This window comes from Ornithodoros turicata, chromosome 3 (assembly GCF_037126465.1).
Source record: "Ornithodoros turicata isolate Travis chromosome 3, ASM3712646v1, whole genome shotgun sequence".
Classification (NCBI taxonomy): domain Eukaryota; kingdom Metazoa; phylum Arthropoda; class Arachnida; order Ixodida; family Argasidae; genus Ornithodoros; species Ornithodoros turicata.
In genome coordinates, this window is record NC_088203.1 from 96014762 (window position 1) to 96040913 (window position 26152).

Here is a 26152-nt window from a genome sequence, read left to right on the forward strand (position 1 = left end):
ATGTCAGGCAGTAGCATGTTATACGGATGGGGCTGTAATTGTTTCGGACAACCACAGGCCATTTGTGAAACAAACAAATTGGCATCCTGCCTCGGCTTTGCCATGAACACCCAGTAGTTTCTTTGCATTCGCCCTGGGAAGTTGCACTACTGAAATTTTAGACGTAAAGGACATCTTTAGGACACCCTTCTTGTTCGTGGGCTGTAGTCATTATTCGAGAGCCCTAACTTTTTAAAGGCAACCTCACAGACACCAAATCAAAGTCCCTCGTCGGCACCGCTAAACTGCATGTGGGAGAGGCACCACCCCTTCCACAGGCAATGTCTACAAAACCAACTTTGGATAACGTTATCTTAAACTAAACACTGTCCCGCCTGTGTTGGTCCTGCAGCAAGGGCAATTTCGTAAAGCAGGCTTCACCTCATGCACAGAAGCATCAGGGGAAGCCCACTTTCGTGTTGTGTCGTTCATATTCGTGGAATAGTCGAATATTCGACAAATCGAATATTGGATTTTCGATTCGCGAATCGAATAGTTCGAGCGTTTGATATTCTATTCGAATTCGAGAACTCGAATATTCTCACACCCCTACTTATGACCCATTAGCCGTTATAAGTGCGAAAGCAAAAATTCTTAGTAAATGTTAGAAATTATGACTTCACTTTAACCGGTTTCTTCTTACCTTGCACAAACTTTTGCAGCATTGTTGTACTTGATAAGGTTTTTGGCACAACATATTTTGCAAGGGTACTTCCACATGTCAGTGTCATTACGTATTTTTCTACCCTTTTCACGTACAGCTGCCTGTTTCTGTTATGCAGGTGATCAAAGTATCAAGTGCTTCAGTGAACGTCCAACCTCCTCCTCTTCCTGACCCTCCAGTTGGCCAGCATAGTGAAGAACCAACAACAGGGCCCCCTGTAGCAGTATATACCGTGACAATCCATACGACTTCCACAACTTTCTCTCAGTCCACCGCCGAGTCTTCCTCGTCGCCACCTGAAGCCACTTCATCAACCGAGCAGCCCGTCTTAAAATCTGAAGAGAGGAGGGCATCTTTTTCTGAAACGGTGCACAGCATCTTGAAAGCGAGGGACGACGACTCCGCCGCGGATGAACGGAAGCCCCGTCACTCTATATTAAAAAAGACAGAGGAACGCGGCACCACTCCTTCGGGACTCCACTCGATTTTAAAGAGGAGCGGCAGTGAGGAAGGTGATCCACCAGTTGGAGTCGAAGTCCAGTCCATTCTTAAGTTTAAAGCAGACGACGCCCCACGGCCCCCAAGCGGCCCAAAGCCGATTCTGAAAAAGCATGAAGAAAGTAGAGAATCGCCTGTCGAGCCAAAGCCCATTCTGAAGAGGAAGAGCGTCGACGTAGATGGGGAAGGCAAGCCGAGGCCAATATTGAAGACTCAACAAAGACGTTGGAGTCAGGAACATGAACCAACTCCTTCCGACGACATCGTAGTAAGACGACGTTCGAGATCGACGGAACTAGATGCCAAGCCAACGCTAAGGTTTTCAAACGAGCCTGAGGGGGGATTGCTACAAAATTTAGGAGGAGGAGGAGACTGTGGTCGCCTGCCATTGCCGCCACAGTATCGTAGGCCGTTACCTGACGCAAAAACTGGAGGCGGCGACGAACGAAAGTTCGCCGTCGAAAGCGACGAAAGTTCCTCCGAGGAATTCAAAGACTTGTCAAAGGGCGATCATGTCGCTGCGGTGAACGTAGAGTTGTTGAAAGCTGTCCAGGGAGCCAGTTGCAGTTCTGCAAAGCCATCTCACGTGTGAGTAGGGTTGCCACCAGGCCGGTATTGTACCGGCACGGCTGGTTATTTGCTCACTCTGCCGGTAGGAAGGTGATACCGGCAGCCTTTTGCCGGTATTTGTGACTCAAGACCTTTCATATGGGCTTTTGCGGGGTTTTCCCTTCAACATTCCACTACAGCTTGAATAAATCTGGAGCATAGCCCCAACTCCGCAGTCACCAGTTCTTTCCTTAGTTATCCATTATTATTATTATTATTACACACAGGAACATATGTTTCCTCGTATTATCTTGAGCTCTCTCTGTATCTGTTTTCTGTGTGTGCTCTTCCACCCCTCACCCACTTCCTTTTCCTGCGAGCCTTTCTCCCTTTCCCTCTATTCCACCTCCTCTCCTCAGACGGTATTTTTTCACTACGAAAGGTGGCAACATTTCATTCTTTCTCGTGTTCTTTCTAGCATTAAAGAGTGACTTTCTCGACAATTATTTTCAGGTACAATTTGGACTGTCAGGACACTCCCCAGGCTATATCTCCTCTTTTAAGAAGGTGAGTACACCATAGTTTGTGTATCAACTCACTGTCCCTCGTGTTCTACAAGTTTTTGGCTCATGTTTTTACTCTGTTTCGTGGACGTTACAGTGATCCGGACCTTCATCCATCTTCTATTCCGGTTTCGAAGCAAATATCCCGACTTGCGTCGGAAAAGAAACCTGTGCCATCAGAAGCTCAAAATAAGTCTGAGGAGTTTGTTGAACAGCAGACGTCAACTTCACACCTGTTCCTTCAACGGCTGAGGCACCGAACCGTGCCGGTTACGGCAGACGAAATGTCGGCAGCATCCAAAAGAGAGACAACTAGGTAACCTGTTTTCAGTGTGCACTTGAACTGTGTGCTGATAAAGTGTGCATTACAGTAAACAGCATACAGACCCCTTTGTTTTCAAGTTTTTTTTTTTCTTTTTTGGGGCAGCCGTTCCACTCAAGATGGCTGCCCCTCTGGTCCCCATCCATCCCCGTTGGAACGGCTTTGCTTTTCACATGATCCAGTAAAACCCGCGTATAGCGATATCGCGTATAACGATATCCCTCGTAAAACGATGGTTCATGATTTTACCGTCAAAATATACATTGTTTCTATGGGGTAAAGACCCGCGTACAGCGATGGAAACCGCGGTTCAGAGTACTCGTATAACGATGTTGGACGCTGTCCCGTGCGCATAACCCCGCCGCAATTTTCGCCGCAATTTTCGCCGCGATAATATACAGTAGAATCTCGATGATACAAATCTCACGGGGTAGCGGAAAAAATTCGTATCGTCCGAAATTCACATCAAAAGAATTAAACCAAAATAAAAATTGAGGCAAGAAAATAGACAGCGACTGTTCATTTTCCAATACTGTCAGTGAAAGAGGTAGGTGGTAACGCTTTTGTATCTCCGTATTTGGCCAATGCTGCTCAAATTCGCGAGATGATTCAAAAGGCCTAGCACGTGCTTTCCACCCGCGAGTCGCGCGACAGGGTTCTAAAGCGAGCTTCTCCTACAGCACGCAGGCGTTAGGTGAAGCCGACTTGCGGAATGGTGACGTGTAGTGTTGCCAGAAGTTGTCCTGATATGTTCCCTGGTTCCCTCCACAAGTTCTGGTCGCTGTTTTCCCAAGCCAGTGCAATGTCACACGGCTTCAAGTTTTTTTAAGCATCTGTTTCTTTTTCTTTTGCTGCACGCGGGGTGGCGCGCAGGACGCGCTATTTAGGTCAGCCCAACGATGTACCCCGTATAACGATGGAATTCGCGATTACCGTCAATATCGTTATACGCGGGTTTCACTTTATCACCCGATTTCACCCTGTACTCCAGCTCCTAGCATAAAACCAGATTTTTACCCCCCCCCCCCCCCCCTCATTTTGGTAGAAACATAAATCATGCATTTTTATAGGCATTTATATGTTTTATATATGCATTTTTGCAACTCGGCTGACAGTTGCCAATTTCTGTTGCAGTCAGGCAGAAGGTGCTGTGGCCACGGAAGACAAGCTTTCGAAATTGAGCGTGGCCGATAAAGTGTCTTTGTTCAAGAAGACAACAACTCCTGAACCAACTCGAACTCAAAAGCCCCGTTATGCGCCAGCAGCACGTCGCTCCAATCCTCGCTCCCTCACACAGCCAGTCACCACTGAGGAAGTGGAGCAAGTAAGCTTTGTCTCTGCTTCTTTATATTGTTTGGAAGTCTGGATTCAGGCACACATTTAATGAAGTCCATGACCAAAACGTCACAGGTAGCTCATAAACCTGTCACTATTATCTGCACATTTTTTCTGAAACCAGTTATTCACACGTGCTACCTTGCATGCTCTTGAGAAACCATGAACATGAGGCAAAGAACAAAACATTTTCACTTCATTTTAAACAGGCAGCCAGGATGCATGCTAACCTATGTTTGGTTTGCTGCAGGCGAAACGTGAAGCCGAAGCATCTGCAAAGGAGAAGGAGGAAGGAGACAGCCTATCACAAATGTCTCTTGCGGAGAAGTTACGTATGTTCAATGAAAAGGTAAACTCCATGGAAATAAAACTGGGGTGGCACTGCAAACTGAAAAATGTGTGTAGCTAGAATAGCTAGGGCTGTGCAAATATTAGAAATATTTGATATTCGTACCGAATAACGGTACCACGCTATTCGTATTCGAACCGAATAACATTTTATCGAATACTCGAATATACTATTTGAAATTCTGCAAGCTGGCTTCAACTCATGCCTCTGAGCGTTGTGCGAAGCCTACTTTACATTGCTGTGGGGGGGGGGGGGGGCAAATATATCCTGCAAGGTGGCTTCACCCCATGCCTCTGAGTGTTAGGTGAAGCTTACTTTTGCGCGTGCGAACTTGAATATATCCTGCAAGTTGGCTTCCGAGCGTCAGGCGAAGCCTAGTTTACACTTCTGCCAGTGCTGCTGGGTTGCAGGCATGGTTTAAAGGTGCGATTTGAGGGATCACTGAAAATTGCCACTTTTGAGAAATATTTTAGCAAATGTTGGCAGTGAAGTTTAAGTTAGTCTTAATTATTTTGAGCTTTATCTGGACCAGCAGTGACACCATAGAAAAAAGGTCATCACATGGTCTACTACGTTATGTCTGGGTACTAGATTCCATCCAGAACTACAATTCTCAGGACAATTCTAGCACAAGTGTATTCATCAATGAAATATGTGAAACACAAATTAAAGGTAACATTTAGAGGGGGTGTGCAAATTTTCGCCCCTACAAGTGATGGCAAGTTTGAGTTTCCTGGTGTAGCAAAGCTAGCCAGGACATTGTTTGCAGTCTGAGTCTCACAAACTACAACTGAGCACCTGGTTTCAACGCAGACTTTTGCTTACTATTCAGCAATAAGCAGAAACATGTGCGTGGTATTCGACATTATTCGATTTGCTACTATTCAAAGATTTTACTATTTGATTCGAACCCAAAAATCACTATTCGCGCAGCCCTGAGAATATCCGATGAATGACCATAGCGTACAGTAGGCTCATGTTTGTTCAAACTCTGATGTTTCGGAAGAAGAAAACCTAAAAAAAACTTACACACACATATAGCTGAAGTTTTAAAATACAAAGAGATATCTGCTACTCCTCAGGAGTTTTAGTTTACAATGGTCTGCAGTGTTGTGCAAGATGTGTTCAACTGCCATATGAATGTGCATTGCACGTATGTGTAGTATAATATTTGCATGAGCGGGCCTGTCCTATCCTACTTTACATCCCAACATTCCATGTTGTTCCTCCAACATTGTTTTGTATTAAGCACATAGCAGTGGTCTGTGCGGTAAACTTCTAGTGTAGATTTTTCAACTAATTGCGTTGTTCTAATGGTAACAGTCTGTTGTGAGCTACTCCGGCAAATGAAACTGATGAAAAAGAAAACTGATCTTGTCTTGGTCTGTTTTTTCACTGTTTCTTTATTTCAGTCTTCAGAAGATTTGTCCTCATTTTGTAATATCATTAGCATCAAATTTATTGAAGTCTACCACATTTCAGACCCTATTTACAATAGTGTGCACAAGGCCCTAAGTTTTCTGAGATTTCGCGAAATTCGGAATTAATCGCGGAATCTTTCGTTTAGCACAGAATTTCACGGAATCTCTTATTTTTAGGGGTGCGCGATTCGAAGCGTGAATGGAATACCCAATATTCGGGTTTCTGGACATTCGACTATTCGCCGAATACGAACGACACCTCCCGAAAGTGGGCTTCACCTGACTCTTCCATGCATGAGGTGAAGGCTGCTCTACAAAATTGAAGCCTGCTTTCCGAAATTGTTATTGCTGTTGGACAAACACAGACAGATTGTAGTTTAGCTTAAGATAACGTTAGTCCAGGTGTATTGTGCATACTTCGCCTGAGGAAGGGGCGGCGTCCCTCCCGTGTGCTGTGTAATGGTGGCAGTTGGGGATTCTGATTTGATGTCTGGCAGGTTGCCTTCAGAAAGTTGACTTCAAAAAGACTCCAGGAACAAAAAAGGATGTCCTAAAGATGTAACTTCCCCAGGGCACGTATTGTAAACTCCTTCCTATAAAGTTCCTATAAACTCTGTAGATGCTGAGAGATCCTTCAGCAGGTATAAAATGATTGCAGGCGACAGACCGCATCAGAGGAGAACGCAAGATACCATGTATGTAATGCTGAGCCACAACAGTGATTTGAATCCAAAATTTTATAAAATATTTTTTGTTCCCACATTATCCAAGAAAATCCAATGAAGTGTTTCCCATTTCAAGCAGCCCTTGACTGCTCGCTGCAGAAAATCGCTGAATCTACAAGTAGGTGCCGCGGAATTTTGAATTTGCCGCAGCAGAAAAATGGGGGCCTTAAGTATGCATTGACTGGAGGGACATTTTCATTCAATCCTTTCCAAACACTTTTGTACCAATGTCCTTCTCTACTACTATGACTTTAGAAATGATGCATGCTTCTCTGCCAAAGGAAGCACGGCATGGCCACACAGCTACTTTGTCAAGGGAAATGCTTTTGTGGCTGCTCTCAGTTTTGTCTTCCCTTAATGCCTAGGTGACGGTAGATATGCTGAAACAACGACCAGTTTCGAGATTACAGAGTACAAAGAGAGCTACGGAAGAATCTGGAGAGGGTGCCCCACCCCCAGCGAGGCCCAGGGCACAAACTTCACCAACCCCTGAGGTCTCTTCTAAAATCACTGAGCCGAGTACAGCAAGTGTTGCCAAAGGTTAGCTTCTCTTTGTGCCAACTAACTTTAGCATTGCAATGTGCTCTGGTCCACTATGATAAAAATTTCACCGTTGGTTTATGCAGTTCCAAAATGATTCCCCTAATGACTCATGGACATTTCAGTGTAATTTCAGTGTGCCCGTGGGTTAAAAATTTGACTGTAGTATATGAACTGGTCCTTTTACCAAAAAGATGCATAGAATGGGAAACTTCTGTTCTCCCATGGTCCTGCTGTATCTACTTTGCATTCACCTTCTTGTGTGCGTTCTCAAATTAACGTCAAATATCAGGTGGCTTAAAAGACCCATGAAACCTTTCTGTCAAAACTCTTGAGTTGCCTAAATGAAAACTTTTACAGGGATTCTGAAAAACCCGGCCAGCCCAAGGTTACCCATCAAAGGTATTCTTAAATCCGACCATACAGAGCATTCTGAGCCCAAAGACGATGTCAAAAGCATCTTGAAACCAGATCATGAAACTGGTCGTGTTTCGCCTGCAAAGCCCATCTTGAAGGCTGAGCAAAAGGACGAATCTTCAGAAACCAGCGAATCTTCATCTTCTGAGGAAGATTCTGAAGAAGAATCTGGTACTTCCTCTGAAAGTGATTCTTCAGATGAAAACGAAGAGGTGGACACCAAAAAGATCTTGGCACCTGGAACAAAACACCTAGTTGTACGTTCACCAGTGCCACAGAAGAAAGCTATTTCCAATCCCGCCGTTCAACGTATGTTGAATGCGTCTCTGCGGAGGAAGGGTGAAGATGAAAGGTCAGTGTGTTATCCCACTTTGTGTCTTTGTAGTTTGTTTTTCACATGAGGTACATCTGTAGCATTTACGAATTTGATGCAACAGTGCGTAACTGAAGAGCTCCGACATGATTCACACCAAACTGGTTTAAAAGGGCATATTCATATCTAAGGGGGATCGTGTAGATGTCATTGTGAATATGCTGGGCAGTCTCTCTCATCTTGTCCTTTCGTGGGCTGTGACTTTTCAGCCTGAATTTCAAATTTTCAATCTCCATTTGTATGTGAAACTGTACAGCTATATTCTAATGTTTGGCAAGGAAGATAATAACTATAGCTGCAAGGGAGCTTCAAAGTGTTCACAAGGCAAAAGAGTGACTGGTTGAAAGATGGAATTTTGTGCAATGCTCCCACTGGCTGCTCTGCGTGATGGAGGCCTGCAGTGAGCTACATGGTAGAGCTCCAGCTGTTCGCGCCCATGTGTGTGGCACTGGTTGACGTCTTGTACGGTTCTGAAATCCATCTCCAATCCAGAAATGAGCAAAAATAACTAATTGCTTTCAGTACTGTTTCAGCAGTTGCAAGAATCTACTGATGGAGTGGTTATGCATTTTTTGGTTTGTTTCTTGACAGTTTTTATAGGTTCACACTAGGTGTGACTGTCATTTTATTTATAAAAAAATACATGAAAGGTGCTATCGAATATGGAACTGCGAGAATAAGCCTATAAGTACACTGATAGTATTTAATGTCTTGTGTGACAAAATGTTGAAGATCATCTTTCTAGACACAGAAAAACAGTACAAATATGGCACATAATCAACACAGAACTAGAAGCACATGCACCATGTTGGAATTTCAACACATCTGACAAAAATGCTTTCAGCTATTTTAAAAAGCAAGTAGCTAGTAATTCTAGTTCTAGTGGTAGATAGACCAACCTACATAATGTATTGAATAAATACCAAAGTTTGTGTGTGGTGAGGGCAACCAGATGTAAGGAACCCTCATAAAGATCCATCCCTCCAAAATGAATGACAAGTTCAGACCCGGTAAACAACTTGAGACAATTCTTTGTGATGAAGCGAGCTAAACAGCACAATGTAGTACACAAAACTTTGATACAAAGAAGTATATAAAATTTGAAGCAATTTGGATTTATAAAAAAAAAAAAACTGCATTTGTGGGTTCTAGTAATCAAGAACTGAGCAAGAAAAGCTGTGCCGTGATGATTGCTAGTTTCTGTGCGCTCTGGCTAGTCCCCGGGCGGAGTTCTTTAGTGCGTGACGTATCAGAGGGTGGGATAACGACGCTGTCGACTTTATCATCGGCTGTGCACTGTTTTCTGGAATGGTGAACCTTAAGAAGACATCTAACGGCAGTGTGAAGAAAAAGCAGCGTGCAAAAACTAACAGAGCGCAGACCATCCGTTGTCGTACATGAAAGAATTCAACATTGGTGGCCTATGCTACTGTTCAGAAGCACTCTTCAAGCTTGTCTCCAAACTTGAAAATACCTTCACGAGGTTCTTTTCATGTCGTAAAGGGCATGCAGACAGCCTATACTAGAAGTCATGGCAATGTGCTATGGGCAGTGATGGGTAGTACTTGATGTACCAAGTATCCAAGTAGTACTTGTACTTTACCTTAAGTACATTTTAAACAGTGTACTTTGTACCGTACTTAAAGTACTCTTTTCCGAATACTTTCCCATCAAGTGCTCAAGTACCCAAACTGGACTCCAAACAAAAAGTCACAAAAGAGTATCAAACATGCACCCTACTAAAAGCGCTGAAATGACAAGAAAACTAAAACACACAGATAGCGCTATCTGATTAAGTTCATATTCACGGGTTAGTACTTAAGCTAGGGCTTTATGGCATTAGAGCATTTGTCAAGAATGCTCACTAAAGTTTTGCCAAAAAAGCAAGACTCATATACTAAACAGTGAAATGCAAAGTGATACAAATTAAATTCACAAGGTACTCGATGAATACTTGAAGTACTTTGCCTTGTATTTTACTTGAAGTACTAATGACGCCAGGTACTTTGCCCATCACTGGCTAGGGGGAGCCTTATGGAAATGTTGGCCGTCAAGCCCATAGTGAATATTTCACGATGAACATTGTGAAGTTCTATGCCGTGATGAGAATGCACTTCCTCGTAAAGAGCATTAACCGTTCTCGCGCAGAGTGGAGCTAAAGCAGAGACTTTCAAAGGAGGCGAGTCTCCAGTGAATACACTTATGTGAACATTCAGACTCGTGTACAGATGTTCTTTGTTTTCATTGTGTGCATATGTATGCACATATATATCATGATGAGGGGACGAAACAGGTTATTTGTTTTGGCATTGCCAGGTTTAAATTTGGAGATGATCGTGTCTTCCCTGACTGTTTGGAAACTTTATACATTGAGGAACAAAAAGAAAGATCAACCGGCCTTGTTGTTATGACATTAAAAAAAGAAAACTAAACGTAAGAATGGACAAAAAAAAATAACCTGATAAAAGGAAGAGAGATAAAAGTTGAAAAGGGAGGTTGCCATCAGCTTTGTCACGTCCGAGCTACGCATGGGACATACCAAGCTGAGTACCTGATCCTTTGCATGCTTGGATAAGCGATCTTCAATGTGTTTTAAGCTATTCGTTTTTCATTGATATTTGCCCCTCACTGTTACATACATCCATGGTGGCGTGCCACCTGACGGCGTCTTCCGCAAACGGGCCGCCTCGGCTGCGGCACTCCTCACACCAGACAATATTAATCTAGCCACCAGTGATGGGCAAAGTACCTCAAAATTGTACTTCAAGTAAAGTACTAAGTACCCAATTCCAAATGTACTTCAAGTGAAGTACAAAGTACTAAGCAAAATACTTCAAATACTCAAGTACTGCATCAATTTATCACTTTGCATTTCACTGTTTAGTATCTTTGTCTTCCTTTTTTTGGCAAAACTTCAACGAGCATTCTTGATAAATGCTCTGAAACCATAAAGTCCTTGGTTAAGCGCTAACCCGTATAAATGAACTTAATCAGATGTTATAATTCACAGTTCCATGTAGAGAGGTAATCAGTCAGCTGTGGTGCGATTATGCAAAATAGTATTACACCCTGACTGATCCAAAGTCAGCCACCTAGTGTGGTGTTCCGGTACTAATCTTCGGGTATAAGAGGCTAGATAATTTCAGGGGGGAAAAGTACAAGCCAACAGAGATTATATATTTCTGGGCATTCCTTCCTGCTTTTTGGAATGCAACATGTTTAAAAAAAGAATACGAAGAAAATTAAAAAAGATGAAACACGATGTAAGCTTTCATTTTTATACGACTGTGATATGCAGGAATGTAATTCATGTGACCAATTAAAAAAACTTAAAATGTAAAAATGAAAGCATGTGTGTCTTTCAGAGTGTTCATTGTGTAATGCGATCACACATTGATTACTAATTGCCAATGAAGGAAACCATATAAAAAAGCATAGAACCTTGCATTGGCAGAACTGAAATGACAATCGACCAAGTCATTGCAGTATCATTGGTTGCAGTATCGGTAGGGCGGATTTAGGGGGGGGGGGCTCTGGATGTCCTGACCCCCGCTCAATTCCAGACTTGAACATAGGGTTCAATGGACCAATCCCAGCATGCACCCTGCACTTGTCCATAGTGGACCCCCCCCGGAAAAATCCTAGATCCTGCCCTTATCATAATGTGTGCGTGTCGTTGCATTCCGGAAATTCGTTTTACATAACCATAGAAGCGTTTATACTTCTTCAACATTTCAAGTCTCTCAATAATAGATTTGCTTCAACAAATATGCTCTTTATAAACACACAAAAGTCCTTTTGGTAAAATGTCATACTGGGAATCTTGTACTGCATTCCACTAGGAGCGCTAAAATGACGCTAAAAAAAGCGCTAAAAAACGCTGAGATTTATAGCCCTATCTGTGTTTTTTCGTCATCTTGTCATTTTAGCAATTTTAGTAGGGTGCATTTCTGGTGCTCACTTATGATTTTTTGTCTGGAGTCCAAGTTTGGGTACTTGAATACTTGATGGGAAAGTACTCGGAAAAAAGTACAGTAAAAAGTACACGATTTGAAATGTACTTAAAGTAAAGTACAAGTACACAGAAATGTACTTAAAGTAAAGTACAAGTACACAGAAATGTACTTAAAGTAAAGTACAAGTACACAGAAATGTACTTAAAGTAAAGTACAAGTACACAGAAATGTACTTAAAGTACTACTTGAGTACTTGGTACTTCAAGTACTGCCCAACAGTGCTAGCCACCATACACGAAGTACTGACATCGAAAAACATGAGCTTGCGTTTTTCGCGAATTTAATTTCCCCTGTCAACAATGGCCTTCACGGAAACGCGAAATCAACGACTTTTACAGTATTCTCAAGATTGACTGTCATCCCTTTTAATTTCTCTGCAGGCGGTGTTTTCATGCAAGTGCTGCGTACACAAGTTTGTGTTATGTCAACTATTAAGTGAGCTTTCGCATATCACTAATGAAGTCTGTAAAAAATATGTTGCAGTGGCAGAACGGACGTGGGAATTTCCAGTTCTTGCCTCGCATTTGCGAGCAAGTGAAGGTATCCCCTTAACATTTTGAGATGCTTCATATTTTCATTTTCTGGTTTCGACCATAAACATCCTATATCTGTGAACCCTATATGCTTTTATGGCTTGACTTTGTGCACACTGACAAGATGCCACAATCTCATATATTGGCTGCTAGGGGTTTGACAGCCAAGAGGGAGAGATAAGATTAAAAACTCTCTGGCAGTGAGACCACAAAACATGTTTCCATCTGATACCTCGGACTCATGGAGGAAAAAGCAATGTGAGCCTGTCTCTTGTCAATTTTATTTCTCCCCCGCGAGCACACTCGTGTTTACAAAAGCATGTGATGAACGCAACGCGTGAGTGTTTTGAATGCGCTGCAGTCATAGCGCGCACATCGTGTAAACGCAAGGTCACCCGAAGCACGACGGAAGGCGTCGCCAGGTAGACGTAGTTTACGTAATCGGACCCAGTTTGTCCTTGTATACCGATGCATCGGAAGGCCCTCCAGGTCCTCCGTGTGTGAAATCATCGCGGAGAAAACTTGACCCGCCGGATCCGTTGGGGTCACGGCGTGCGCTACTGGATCGGCGGGTTTCCCTTGCGAAGGCGTACGCGGTTTCGAAGCCCACTTTGCGGTATGACCCCGTTTTTGCCATCGTTTGATGGGGACAGGAAAACCAGAGATACATCGAACCTAACATCATTGAAGGTTTCCTCGTCACATGCGTCCTGTCATTGTAAAATTGGGACGCTCCCAGAGATAGCGGACTTTCTTTTGCCGAAGTCGTTAACAGCGCCGCGCTGTTGTCGTCTGCTTGTGTTGTGCGGTTCGCCTCCTGCGCCGTCGTCTGCTTGCGCGCTGTCTGCAGAAGTTTCTGGAGTGACGTTTTTAACAACAGCTGCGAGACAATGCCTTTTCTGGATGTGTGCTTCGTGTCTGGGTAATGAATGTTTCATGTAAAGGTGTTTCCACTGTGTTGCAACTCGTTCCGTGTGCCGTTGTGGGTAAGTATTGCGGTGTGCCTCCCGTGCCCGGCGACAACTTCGTCCGTCGAACCTCATCCCTAGCAGTATCCCAAGTTCCTCGCGACCACCAACCGTCGATAGTTCTTTATCCGATTACCCTTCATACGCGGTCTAAAGTCCAATGCACGTCTGCCCTCCTGTAAAATGATCCCAGCGATCAACCCTCGTTGACAGGGCACGATAAATCGCATTTCGTGCAAGTGCGCTAGGAGACTTCAGACGTCGAGTTAAACAATGACAGTCTAGTATTGCTTTCTCCCGTACATCGTTTAACACCTCCGCCATCGCTGCAGATGTGTCCTTGCATGTGTTTTAGCCAGCACCGAAATTAGCAGCGTCCGAGCCTGCGTGGGTTTGCGAGGGCAGTTTTCGCCCACGAGTAGGTGAGGTGTGGGTTTTTCTGCTCTGCGTCCTGTCAGATCTCTACGCGACGAACGACCGAGATGACGGGTGACGCGGATAACTTGGGCTGTGCAACCCCGTCTCGGTCCGCGAGGCGCGTTCTGGGGTCAACGGCGCGGTTGAAGCTATTCAGGCACGATGCTCTCTCTTCTCTCGACTGCTCCTCGGATGAATGCCTCCCTAAAAGACGCTGTCATTCGATTGTAAACGCTGGATTAGTTCCTGTTCGTGTGTTGTGTTGTTGTGCCGTGCTGTGTTTGGAGGGTGATTTTGGAAGGATTAAGTCTGGTGATTATGCAAAATTTTGTTTGTTTGTTATACTCGAGGGTTGCTGAAAAGTAGATTGTGGCGGTACCTACCCGTTGGCTTTGTTTTGTGGCGGTGGTTCTTGTGTATGCGGATTTAAAAGCTCGAAATTTGCGTTGCAACATGCTATTTTCAAATTTTTGTCCGAAAAGGAGTGTGCTGCATATTGTGTGAGTGGGAGCTGTTGTGCTGATAGATTTATTTACTTTTTTTTACTGCATATTGAGAAAATTCATCACTTTTGAATCCAAATGAAAGTGAAATAATTTGTTCATTAAGAAATGATTCCAGCGTGCTTGTGAAAAAGTGGTCATTCACCATAAGTCATTCGTATCTTCTGGCTCAGTGGTTTCATTTGTTGCGGAGGAAAAAAAAAAAACACTTGTGTCATAGAAAAACATGCCTGACAAATGCTGGAGCTAGCAATGAACAGTTAATGTCCCAAATTTTATTTTTTGCTCAGCATCAGCATTTGGAGATGGAATGAACGCAACTTTTCTCGTGTGTTTTCAAGTTTGAAAATTTATAGCTGTTGGAAAATAACCTGACAATCAAACAGTAGTTCCTTCAGTAAATGCATAATTGCAACACAATTTTGTATGGCAGGCCTCCTCACTGGGTTAGTCATGACTATAGCTGCTCTAACACACTGTATCCTGAGCAATTGTATAGCTGGCATATTCAGTTACTTGCTTTCTTCAATTGCCTCTTTCACAGAGGAGGGGTGTGTCACACTATTTATGGCTACAGCTCAGCTGCAATAAAACCATTTCTCCGTCATTCAGTGATAAATGCCTGACTTGCTCACGCTTCAACCGCAGGAGTGTGCAAGTGCTGAGCTCGGAGACCCGGCTGAGATCCCTGTCGGCCAATGCCAGCGACATGGTAGAGACCAACAAGCTGTACACGCGTGACACGAATCAGACACAACCGATCACCGTGGATGAGTGGCGGACATGCAGTGGGGGTATTGCACAGAGGTGAGGCTGATCTTGTATATTCTCTTTTGGGAATTCTTGGGTGCTATGGTAAAGTTCATGCTTAATGGTAGTAGCCCCTGCGTTCCATGGGCGTTGAAGTCGATCCTCTTGCATGTACAGTCAACCCTCGATTTATGAACACCCTCGGTTCCCCGCAAAATCGTTCATAAATCGAGGGATTCATAAATCAAATTCCGTTATCGGAGTACTGTCGAGCAAATGGAACAGTATTTCCGAGTTGGGATTGCGTTTATAATGCCATATATTGTGTAATTTTGCTTTTGGCCATGCCTTCCGCTATGTCAATCTTGGAAAGAAGAGATGTCACCACATTCGCAGGACACTGGACTGGTCTCGGATTTCCTCCAGGATTTTTAACCCCTGTTTATTAATCTCCGGGTGACAGCGGCCACCTTATTCATCAACTGAGGTCAGGAACACACTGTCGCACCTTGTGCGACCCTGGAAAACCCGTTCGTTGTTTGGATTTCGAGGGGTTAAGAACCGAGGATGCAATATCTGGAAAACGTTTTGTCCGTTGAGGCGTCATTCATAAGACCAGGGAATAATCCCTTTGAAGGTTTCTGTTGACCTCGGAACGATCCGTTCATAAATTGAGGGCAAAAACGCTGGGGAACTTCTAGTTGGTTCCCAGAAATTCTGTTCATTATTTGGATATCGAGGTTCATAAAACGAGGGAAAAATGAATGGAAAAAGTGGTTCCCCGTGCTTGTGTTCATAAAACGAGGGAATTCATAAATCGAAGGTTCATAAATCGAGGGTTGACTGTATTCTGATCAGAAAGTTGTGATTATTTTGTATAGAATTTGAGGCTTCAGATGAAACTTTTTTTTTGGTGACTGAAAATTTAGGTTAGAAAACACACTATGCCAGGGTCTGCATGAGGCCTTGTAAGCTCTTGAATTTTTCGAGTATTTCTTCATGCTCTCCTTTAACGAACAACACCACAGCTTGGACTGTCCTCTCAGTCTGCTTCCTAAACTAGCCATTCTGTGTAAATGTGTTCACCTACCAGACCAAATGTGGACTCACATTGCTACTCTGTCTTGCAACACTGGGCTCTCAGAGTGCGCAAAATTTTATGAGCGGGAGTGAGCAAAATTTTGCAATTTATACCTCGAAGTATGTTCGCTTCTCAGGGTACTTAATAAGGATGATGGACTTTAATAATGACTGGCTCCAATTCTGCTATATCGCATTTCCCAGAAAACACCTAATTAATAGGTTAATTAACGAATGTTACCTAACCAGTAGTTGCACACGCTGTCCTACAGGATGTTCGCCTGACCGTATAACTTACCTGCTAAAACAGCATCTATTTTGCTCTGCTAATTTTTTATACATTCTGTAATAAGTAAAAACACCCCGTATGATTCCAGACAACTGAGCAAAACAGACATAAAAACAGAGCTAGCGAAGATTTCGTCAAGTTTCCATTTGTTCCCTCCCTTTTTTTATAATGTTAAGGTGTTTGTGTTACAACTACAATGACTCGTCTGTTAGGTTGGAGTCACTTCGTAAAAGTGAAGACAACTGGAAAGGGCGCCTGAAGAAGGACGAGCTGACCGCGGCGGATGTTGCAGCGTCAACTCCAGTATCCGTCCTGCGCAAAGATGCCGTAAGTGAAAGAAACAAAATGTGAAGAGATAACCTCTGATGCGCCTTATCTTGCCCGCTTTGCAGAAGATAATTGAAGTAAAAAAATCCCCTTCGATCGGGGATCGCAAGACGTGGCTAGAGTCTTCATCGGAGACCTGGCGGCAGAGGGTCCAGGAATCTGACGCCGTCCAGTTCACAGTGGCTGGAAAAATGGGCTGCACGGAGCCTTCTGTGAAGGACTTGCTCCTGACCGAGAGGAAGAAGAGGGCGCCTAAGCCAGATACCTTCTCCTCACGTAGGAGTTACTTTAGTCTTATAAACTAGGAGAACAGGAAGGCTCGATGACTCAAAAGTGACAGATTTTTCATATTACTCCGCAGCTCAGCCTGAAGTGTTGAGGCGTATCCAGCAACAAGGAACGCCCATTCTGCCCCTCTTGCTCAAGAGCAAGTCTATGCCCAATGCTGCAGCCCAAGGTAAGGATGCGTGCTACATGTGGATTATCTCTAGAGCCTGAAGTTTTCGGGAAATATTTTTTTCTAAATTCGGGGGGTAAAAATCGGGTAAATAAATATGTGCACTAAATTCGCGCGAATTCAGGTGAAAAAACTTCCAGTATGCTAAATTCGAGGAGAAATCGGGCTCAGTTACTCAAACTAAGTGTAGTGGTTTGGTGCAGACGGTGATGGAACTGCATTAGCTGCCAAATAAGTAAGTTTGTGCATTCCTACAGAGATCCCAGTGAGGGCAATTTGCCGGGTAAAAATCGAGTTTCACCCTAAAGCGGCAACCTTCAATTCGGGGTGCAAATTCGAGGAAGAATCGGGTGAAACCCTAAAACTTCAGGCTCTAATTATCTTCCTTTAGCGTATGGGGGGGAAGGTAGGACTAGCGGGGTGAAAGGTAGGACTAGAAGAGTGTGTTGGTTATGCCTAAAGCACTTTGGATTTGTTATTTCAGAATTTTGGGGGCTTTACTTCGGGAGCTGTAGAGCAGGGTAGAATTGGGCAACATCATGTGAAAGAACAGATTTTCGGGTAGAAAAGTATGATCCTTGTTATCCTTGCGCCAGTGAGGTCCAGTCAAATGAAATTCGGGTAGAAAAATAAGGGCTGCATTGCCTGAACGAATGGCTAAATCTGCATTTTGGTTGGATCTGGGGAGTGAAGAGGAGTTTAGCCCTAAAACACAAAAAGGCGTATGTTTTAGCAAGGTGGTGAAGAAAACTGTGGATGACACAAATCCCGTTTCTGTGTAGCGCGTCCTTTAAACATATCTCGCCACGAGGGATACCAAGCTGTGTTTTGTCACAACTTTATTTCAGAATTGCGGTTCCGGATTAAGGCTGAAGTGCAAGACCAGCCAAGGGTGCTCATTCCAAAGGCAGACAACGAGACATTTACATCGTTCTTTGAGAGCGTGGTTCCACTGTCCAAGCAAGAAAGCCATGTGGAGATCAGTGAATCGGCATTTGATGAAGTCAAGTCCACAAATGTCAAGTTAGTTTTCATGTGCTGCCTCCTGTTTGTGCAAATGAGCGTCATTCTTCGTTTTTGCTGCAGACTTGCCCAGCGAAAGAAAGTAGTCATGAAAAGAAAACAGCAGACAAAGGGAAACCCCCTCCGAGCTCTGGCTTCCAGGACTGACCTGCATCAAGAATACACTGAAGTCCGCTCGGACGTTGCAGAACGGGAACTGCAGCGCATAAACGTGGAAAAACGTGAGCGTTCCATCGCTGTCCTGTTCTTAAAGGAGCAGAGAAGGCAACCTCCATAAACTGCTCATTTTCGCCCGTGACATATTCCAAAACTGATAACATGTGATGACTGACAACAAGAATGATCATTTGAGCTGACCTGTAGCGGGCAGGAGAGAGCTCTTTGATGTGCACACCCCCAAGTTGTCCCCCACAATTTCTTCAGAGCTAAGGTAGTGTTGATGGCGTTCGGTGGGGCTGATGGCACTCTGCGGGGCTGATGGCACTTGGTGATGTAGAGATCCCTGTGCAATAGCACCACACAGTGTCCATAGCAGACAAATATTCAGAGAAATAAGACTTCTCTGCTCATACCTGGCGCTGTGTCAAACAGACCTGATTATGTCACACCAGAAGATCAGGATGGGCCGTCACGGTTGTGATGCACTGCTCATGGCTGCTTTTTCAGGGTGTTTTTGTAAATTTAGGCGTCGTGACAAGACACCGTACGGCAAAAATATTGTGCAGGGTGACTCCCAACGGATTGCTTGATGAATGAAGCAGAGTTAAGAGGGAATGCTAAGCATTTTTTCATTGCTCCTTTAACGTTTCAGTACCTTTACTTTTTATACCTCCCTGTGCCATTGGAAATTTTCCGTGTGCAGTTGCAAAGACATCAGACTTGGCGGTCTCCGCTCTTGCGGGACTGGCCAGCACGGAGGACTTCCGCAGCGTCCAGTTGAAGAAACGAGACTTCACTGCATCCGGCCTTTTGCCCAACAGAGACCTGGCACTGGTTCAGGTGAAAGGGAGGCGGCACGTTCAGACGAGACTCGTTGAACCTGCGGTGTCGTCCATAAACCACGGTGACGTTTTCATCCTGGTCACCCCGGCAACGATCTACTTGTGGATCGGCCAGCACAGTAATGTAATTGAGAGATCGAAGGTACGCTTTCAAATGAGTCACCTGTAGCATGCTTCTACAAACTGTGGCGCTCAATTGCAGGCAGCCGATGTTGCAGCCAGTATCCAAGCAAAGAAAGACCTGCATTTCAAGGGAAGTTCGGAAGTAAAGGTGATCGATGAAGAGAAAGGAGGGAATTCGGCGGATGAGCGCACTTTCTTCAAGCTTCTCGGCGGAACTGTGGAGGACTGTAGTCCAGCTGGAGATCCTGGTGACGACCTGGTATTACTCTTTTTTTATTACTTTTAATTACTACTTTTATTCAACTAGTCACAATTTTACGATGGCTTTGGCACACTATAGCCTGAGTTGCTTATGCGCCATTAAAATTGAATCATCATTACTACTTTTATTACCTTTATATTTACTTTTATATTAGTTATAAACCATTTATATTTATTTATATTATTATACTTATTATTAGTATTACTTTTACTTTTACTATTCTAATGGCTCGCATGTTGCAATTACATCGCAAATATGTTGAATTTCCTTCCTTATTGACTGACCTGGCGCCCCTGGCGATGAAATCCCCCACTCATCATCTTGAAATAGTTGTTGTTGTTGTTGTTGTGTTTTGCAGCGATTCGAAGCGGCCATTATAGACACCAACATGGTCTACGTGGTAGAGGGTGAGGCATTGGTTCCATGTGACAAGTATTGGGGGATGCAACCTCGTTTCGAGATGCTACAACCTGACAAGGTAACGCGGCAGCTGAACGATACCCACCGGCAGCGCCCACATTGTTGTATGTCCGCAGGCCTTCGTGTTCAACTTCGGCAGCGAACTGTACGTGTGGCTCGGCAAGCAGGTCCCACACGAGCAGAGGGTGGTCGCTGTGAGGCTCGCCGAGGAACGCAGCAGGGAAGGGTTTGACTACTCCGAGTGCGACATAAATCCTTTGTGCCCTAAAGTGGGCGTTACCACGGGCTCCCCTCGTGACACGAAAGACCAAGACCGGCCAAACTGGACACTCCTTGCTAAGGTGAACCAGCACATGGAGCCTGTGCTGTTCAGAGAGAAGTTCCTCGATTGGCCTGACGACACTAAGCTGATCAGGGTGAAAAAGCAAGCCCAGGAGGAGAGCAAGGTTTGTGGCATGCACACAGTTCCTTCTCGAATATAAGCATACTCTGGTCTATAATTAGAGCCTGAAGTTTTCGATAAATATTTTTTTCCAAATTCGGGAGGGAAAAATTGGGGGAATAAAAATGTGCTCTAAATTCATGTGAATTCGGGTCGAAAAGCTTCCAATATGTTAAATTTAGGGAGAAATCGGGCTCTATTACTCTAACGAACTGCACTGGTTTGTTACAAACGGTGACGTAATTTGTGTTTCCTGCTATACAAGCTAGTGTGCATTGCTACAGACAATTCAGTGAGGGCAATTTGCTGGGTAAAAATCGGGCTTCACCCTGAAGAGGCAACCTTTAATTCGGGGTGCAAATTTGGGGACGAATCTGGTTAAACCCTAACACTCCATGCTCTATCTATAATTAGAGCCTGAAGTTTTAGGGTTTAACCAGATTCTTGTGATGAGGTTGCCGTTGACAACGGCAACCTCATCACAACCCTGTACAAAAAGCCAACTGACAAACAACAATACCTTCACTTCAAGAGTCACCACCCGCGTCACTGTAAGGTTGGAATTCCTAATGGGCAGAGTGTAAGACTACACAGAATTTGTTCAAACGACACAGATTACGCTGAGAAGCTTGACGAACTCTGCAGTACACTTGCCCAAAGGGACTATCCAGACTCCCTCCTAACCGAATTCCGCCGCAAGGCACTCACACTCGATCGAAACGAGGTTCTGGAAAACCGAAAAAATCCCGACGCATGCCAGATAAGCTTCATCACAAGATATTCCAACGCACTTCCAAACATGAAAGCCATTCTACAGAAGCACGAGCCCCTCCTCCAAAGCACTGACCGACTTAGCAACATATTCACAAATCCCATACAGGTGACATACCGACACGCAAGAAACCTGGCAGACTCCTTGGTCCATGCCAAAATCAGCAAAACGAGCGCCCCGTACACGGGAACACGACCCTGCAACCTCCCGCGCTGCAAAACATGCAAGCACGTTCAACACGCTAACTCCATCAAAAGCACTGCGAGCAATTACACCCACCCCGTTAACCACGCATTCACATGCACAAGCTCCAATGTCATATACTGCATTGAATGCGGCGACTGCTCTATGCAGTACATTGGAGAAACCGGCCAACAAATGAACAACCGCCTTACCGGACACAGAACCGACGCGTCCAACAAACTCCCCAAAGCAGTCGCCGAACACTTTAACATTCCTGGTCACAATTTTGACAACATTAAACTATATATTCTAGAAACCGGGTTTAGATCCACACGTGACAGACGTGATAGGGAGTCTTATCTCATATACAAGTTCAACGCTCTTCACCCGTCCGGTATCAACAAATCACAAGGTACCCTAGAAACACTTCACAAATAAAATATGCTTTTCCCTTCTACCTTCATTATCATCTGTTATGTTCTGCATGGCCACTGCTTTCTGCTCTCTTTATTGCATGCCACAACTTTGTATTACAAATATATATTTAAAAAAAAAAATCCTTTGCTCGTTCTGGAATTTTCCCCACGTAACCACTAACCTCCTTATCTTTCGCTATGCTTGCCAATTCTTGCCTGTTGTCCCGTTTCGTCCACGTGTTCGTGAACCTTCCATTTTTCTGTAACCGGTCTGTAGCCTAGATCTCTACACGTTCACACAATCCCCTCCGCACTCTAACAAAGCAGCCATTCACTCCGGCCGTAGAAGCCCGTACGGACCCTTCCTTCCCTCCGGGCTGTTGACCCACAATTCGCATGAACCTTTAAACACGTCACACCTAACCCTTTAAATACCATGCCAATGATGAGGACGGTGCCCAGAAGAAGAACAGTCTCTGTTCGAAATATCAGCGGCTTCTGTCCTGAGGCAACTCCCTTCCTACATCTCTACCGGTTCGCTGGATTTCTACCCTTCTATCTTCAGTTCATAGTTTTGCATCTGTCCAAGTAAGATTTGTTAATGTTATGAAGAATGTTGTTGAACTGAACTCTTCTGGGGGACACGAAGTGTGGGTGGTGTACCTGGAATATAGCTTTCTTACAGACACTTGCACCCCCGCTGATTTTTCATAATTCCTAATATCTCAAGGTTCAAAGGAGAAGGGAAATGACACTTAAAATTGCTTTAAACCTCGCTTAATAAGTCTGACGGCGTATCAAAGCACTCATTGTGCTACATGCCGAGATTCCACACAGTCATTTGCTGAACGTTGTATAACTGAAGATAAATTTTTATTTTAAATTTTATTTTTATTTTATATATCGAAATTTTATTACAAACCCGGAACCTTATCACCTTATCTCTGTTTTGACCTTTTTACCCCCTTCAAAACAATAAACAGCTACCAGAACCCCAGAACACGTGGAGGTAACATATCAGGACAACTTGTGGCAACATTACGCGTCACCATTCCGCAAGTCGGCTTCACCTAACGCCTGCGTGCTTTAGGAGAAGCTCGCTTTAGACCACTGTCGCGCGACTCGCGGGTTTGAAAAGCACGTGCTACGTCTTTTGAATCATCTCGCGTATTCGGGCAGCATTGGCCAAAAAACGGAGACACAAAAGCGTTACAACCGACCTCTTTTATTGACAGGTAACGGAAAATGAACAGTCACTGTCTATTTTCTTGCCTCAATTTTTATTTTGGTTTAATTCATTTGATACGAATTTCGGATTATACAAATTTTTTCCGCGACCCCGTCAGATTCGTATAATCGAGATTGTACTGTATTAAAATTTATTATTTAAATTTCATTGAAATATTATTCCCTCACCAGACTGCAGCCAGTGAATCCGAGCTAAAGCCATACGATGCAAAGATACTACTGCAAAACAAACCAGATGAGCCGGACTTGGAGTTGTCAGGATCTCATTTAGGCCGGGGACTGAAGTACGTCGATACTGTTGAACAGCGGAACTACGAGATTGCCACACTTGGAGTCAAGGTAGGCGCGCGCTTCAACCCTTTTTAAACTCAGTGAATTTTTTTTAAAAACTTCATACCATCGTTTCTGCAGGTATGGCACACAACGGAGTATGAACATCGTGCTCTTCCCAAAACTAGTTACGGACAATTTCACAGCGGAGACACTTACGTTATTCGCTGGCAGTACATGGTTACTCAAACTGGTGCGTAGTGAGAAATTTGGCTTTTCACTTAATGGCTGACAAGCTGCTGCTGTCTGCTTTTACTACAGTCGCTGACTGATTTTTTGGACTTCTAGGAATCGCAAAATCAGTCCGAATTTTTAATAAATGGCATAAATCCACATTATTTCAGAAGACTTCACTCAGAACATTAAAAGTGGTTTAAAAATAACCTATACGTGTCTGCTCTGCAGCGCGGATGTGCAACAACGTATCTCGCCAAACTTCAGCGAGTGCTGCACTATCAATCTACGTGTTCATCAATGTATGCATCAACAATGGTGCATCATCATCATCATCAGTGGTGCATCAACGACAGGCTCGTCGCTGCCGTGGTTTTTACCTTTTACCTTGACGTTGATGCTACCACTGCTGAAGTGTCACTAGGCGACAGGTCAAAAGTCTCGATCGTCGATGAATTTGAGTTCCCACCTATACTAAACGCGTCTACCACAGTAACAAAATGACATCTTCGCTTGAAGTTGGGATGACATTTCAGTACCGTATTTCCAATACTGAAAGGTACTCGTACTCGATCACGCGTTTTTGAAAGATCAGCTCTTGCAACGCGTCTGAAGCGGATCGTGTGACGTTATTATATGGGCTGGTCGGTGAAAGTGACCGTCACTGGAGGTTGGGACGAGGTGCCTAGCATGACACGACCAGGAATTGCGACGCAGAAACAGTTCATAAATGGGTTTAATACCAGTGAGTAGTGAAAGATGTTGGAGATGAACCCAGGCCAAGCGGACTGCGAGCCTTGCGGAGATACACAGAAACCAGGATAGAAACAGAAAGACTTGAAATGGTGCAGCTCAGCGGTTGAAGCGGGCAGGAAACTGCTATGGCGGGTGATGTTGAAGATGTGCTGTGGTAGCAGCCGGTCCAGTTGAAGATCCCTCATGTCTGCCCCAGAATGTCTGGAATCAAGCTAGAATAATCAAGCATGCCTTCCGCGGAATGGTCCCAATTATTGGACTCTGAAATATATTAGCAACTACTATAGCGCGTTTGACGGCGCCAACAGTTTTGTCGGAAAAATTGGAAAGTCTTGGAATTTTTTTTTGAGTTATCGGTCGGCGACTGTGTATATGTGAGAAATTGGATTCTGCTAGCATTTCCTAACATAGATTGCTTATGTTTCAGGACGACAGTTAACTGGAGAGAGGTCGAGGCACATTCCTACGGGTCGAGAACGTTGTGCCTACTTCTTCTGGCAAGGAAGGGGTTCCACGGTTACCGAACAGGGTGCCTGCGCTCGCCTCACCGTTGAGCTGGACGAGGAGAGGGGACCTCACGTGAGTTTTTTTTTTTTTTTTCACGCCCTTCCAAACGCAAAATGTTCTTGATACGAGGTACATTATTACACTCTCAGGTTCGTGTCCTGGAGGGAAAAGAACCACCATGTTTCCTCAACTTATTCAAAGGAAAGATGGTAATTCACAGGGGAAAACGGGAGGTGCCAATCCCCTCAAGTAAGTGAATTTTTCTCGTTGAAGCGTGTGAGTTGTTTTTGACTGGGCGACTTGGGTATTTGTAACATGATGCAGGATGATGATGTGTGGATGTGTTGATGGTCTAGTGGCTCGGGTGAATGATAAGCCCCGTGCCAGCCATCTAGAGCCAAAAAAGTATCTTGGTTACAGTAATGAGTTACCAGAGTACAAGGAAGAGATGTAATGAGTTATTTATGTATGTATTTATTTAAACATACTGCAACCCCTACATGCATGAGTTACCCGGAACACTCCTCAACGCACAAGCAGCGTTAGGCACAACAGCGTGTGCCCGAAGCCTTGCCAAAGCTACTAAAGGCACCACTAAGGAATGCCTTCAACGTTCATGCAGGCGAGGGCCCAGTGTTGTAAGATCTGTAAACAGAATAGGATTATGTATAATGTGTACTGGCCATTTATGGCATGCCCTAACTCCAAAGGTTGTGTGAAGTCCCCAGCACAAAGTTTCCTGCTTGAAAGCTCCATCTTGCACAGTTCATTTTATGTTCATTGTTTGACTTGCAGGTTCCAACTGGCGGATGTACTTTGTGAGGGGAGAGGTGTCCCACGAGGCAGCCTTGGTTGAAGTGTCGACGCCCGGAACTCAACACTTGCGCAGCCGTGCATCTTACGTCATCCTGCATTCTAAGTCTAACTCTGAAGTTGACAGCATATACCTGTGGCACGGGGCATGTTCGGCAAAACACACTCGGGAAGTGGCTGATCATGCTTCTGACGAATTGCTTGAAGAGTGAGCAGCAGTTTCTCTGACTTGTACTTTTGATTAGCCTGTTTGCACTATGAGTTCTTTGTGATATGCTTTCATGGTGCTTCAATGGTTCAACCACAAATGGGTATGCAGAACTCTGAAGGCTACATGAGAGTGACATAAGAAGCATTCTTTGTTCCAAGAAGCATGTTCCAAAGAGAACATTGCGTTGTCTGCGAGCGTTGATGATACATAAATATCATCTGTCTAGTGAGTTGAATAGCAGAGCTGATACAAATCAATGTAAATGTTGAGCGGGCTGTGAAAAGATCATCAAAACCTCTGCAAGCATCTGCAATTCATTCCTGGGTGCTAATCTGG

The 26152-nt window shown here is 44.2% G+C and overlaps 1 protein-coding gene across 3 annotated transcripts in view; it reads left to right on the top strand.

Annotated features, from left to right (window-relative positions):
• The window catches only part of LOC135388887 (supervillin-like), a 44035-nt gene that overhangs the window by 12758 nt on the left and 5125 nt on the right, over nucleotides 1-26152 (top strand). For all 3 annotated transcript variants that reach the window (XM_064618750.1, XM_064618749.1, XM_064618751.1), the window contains exons 9-30: nucleotides 822-1789; nucleotides 2264-2317; nucleotides 2411-2629; nucleotides 3770-3959; nucleotides 4221-4319; nucleotides 6831-7005; nucleotides 7366-7774; nucleotides 14881-15039; nucleotides 16564-16678; nucleotides 16744-16954; nucleotides 17040-17135; nucleotides 17984-18158; nucleotides 18222-18379; nucleotides 19021-19301; nucleotides 19362-19541; nucleotides 19903-20022; nucleotides 20081-20410; nucleotides 23197-23364; nucleotides 23437-23548; nucleotides 24713-24864; nucleotides 24942-25041; nucleotides 25588-25813. In XM_064618750.1, coding sequence (XP_064474820.1) covers nucleotides 822-1789; nucleotides 2264-2317; nucleotides 2411-2629; nucleotides 3770-3959; nucleotides 4221-4319; nucleotides 6831-7005; nucleotides 7366-7774; nucleotides 14881-15039; nucleotides 16564-16678; nucleotides 16744-16954; nucleotides 17040-17135; nucleotides 17984-18158; nucleotides 18222-18379; nucleotides 19021-19301; nucleotides 19362-19541; nucleotides 19903-20022; nucleotides 20081-20410; nucleotides 23197-23364; nucleotides 23437-23548; nucleotides 24713-24864; nucleotides 24942-25041; nucleotides 25588-25813 — 4697 coding nt within the window. The remainder of the gene's footprint in view (nucleotides 1-821; nucleotides 1790-2263; nucleotides 2318-2410; nucleotides 2630-3769; nucleotides 3960-4220; nucleotides 4320-6830; nucleotides 7006-7365; nucleotides 7775-14880; nucleotides 15040-16563; nucleotides 16679-16743; nucleotides 16955-17039; nucleotides 17136-17983; nucleotides 18159-18221; nucleotides 18380-19020; nucleotides 19302-19361; nucleotides 19542-19902; nucleotides 20023-20080; nucleotides 20411-23196; nucleotides 23365-23436; nucleotides 23549-24712; nucleotides 24865-24941; nucleotides 25042-25587; nucleotides 25814-26152) is intronic.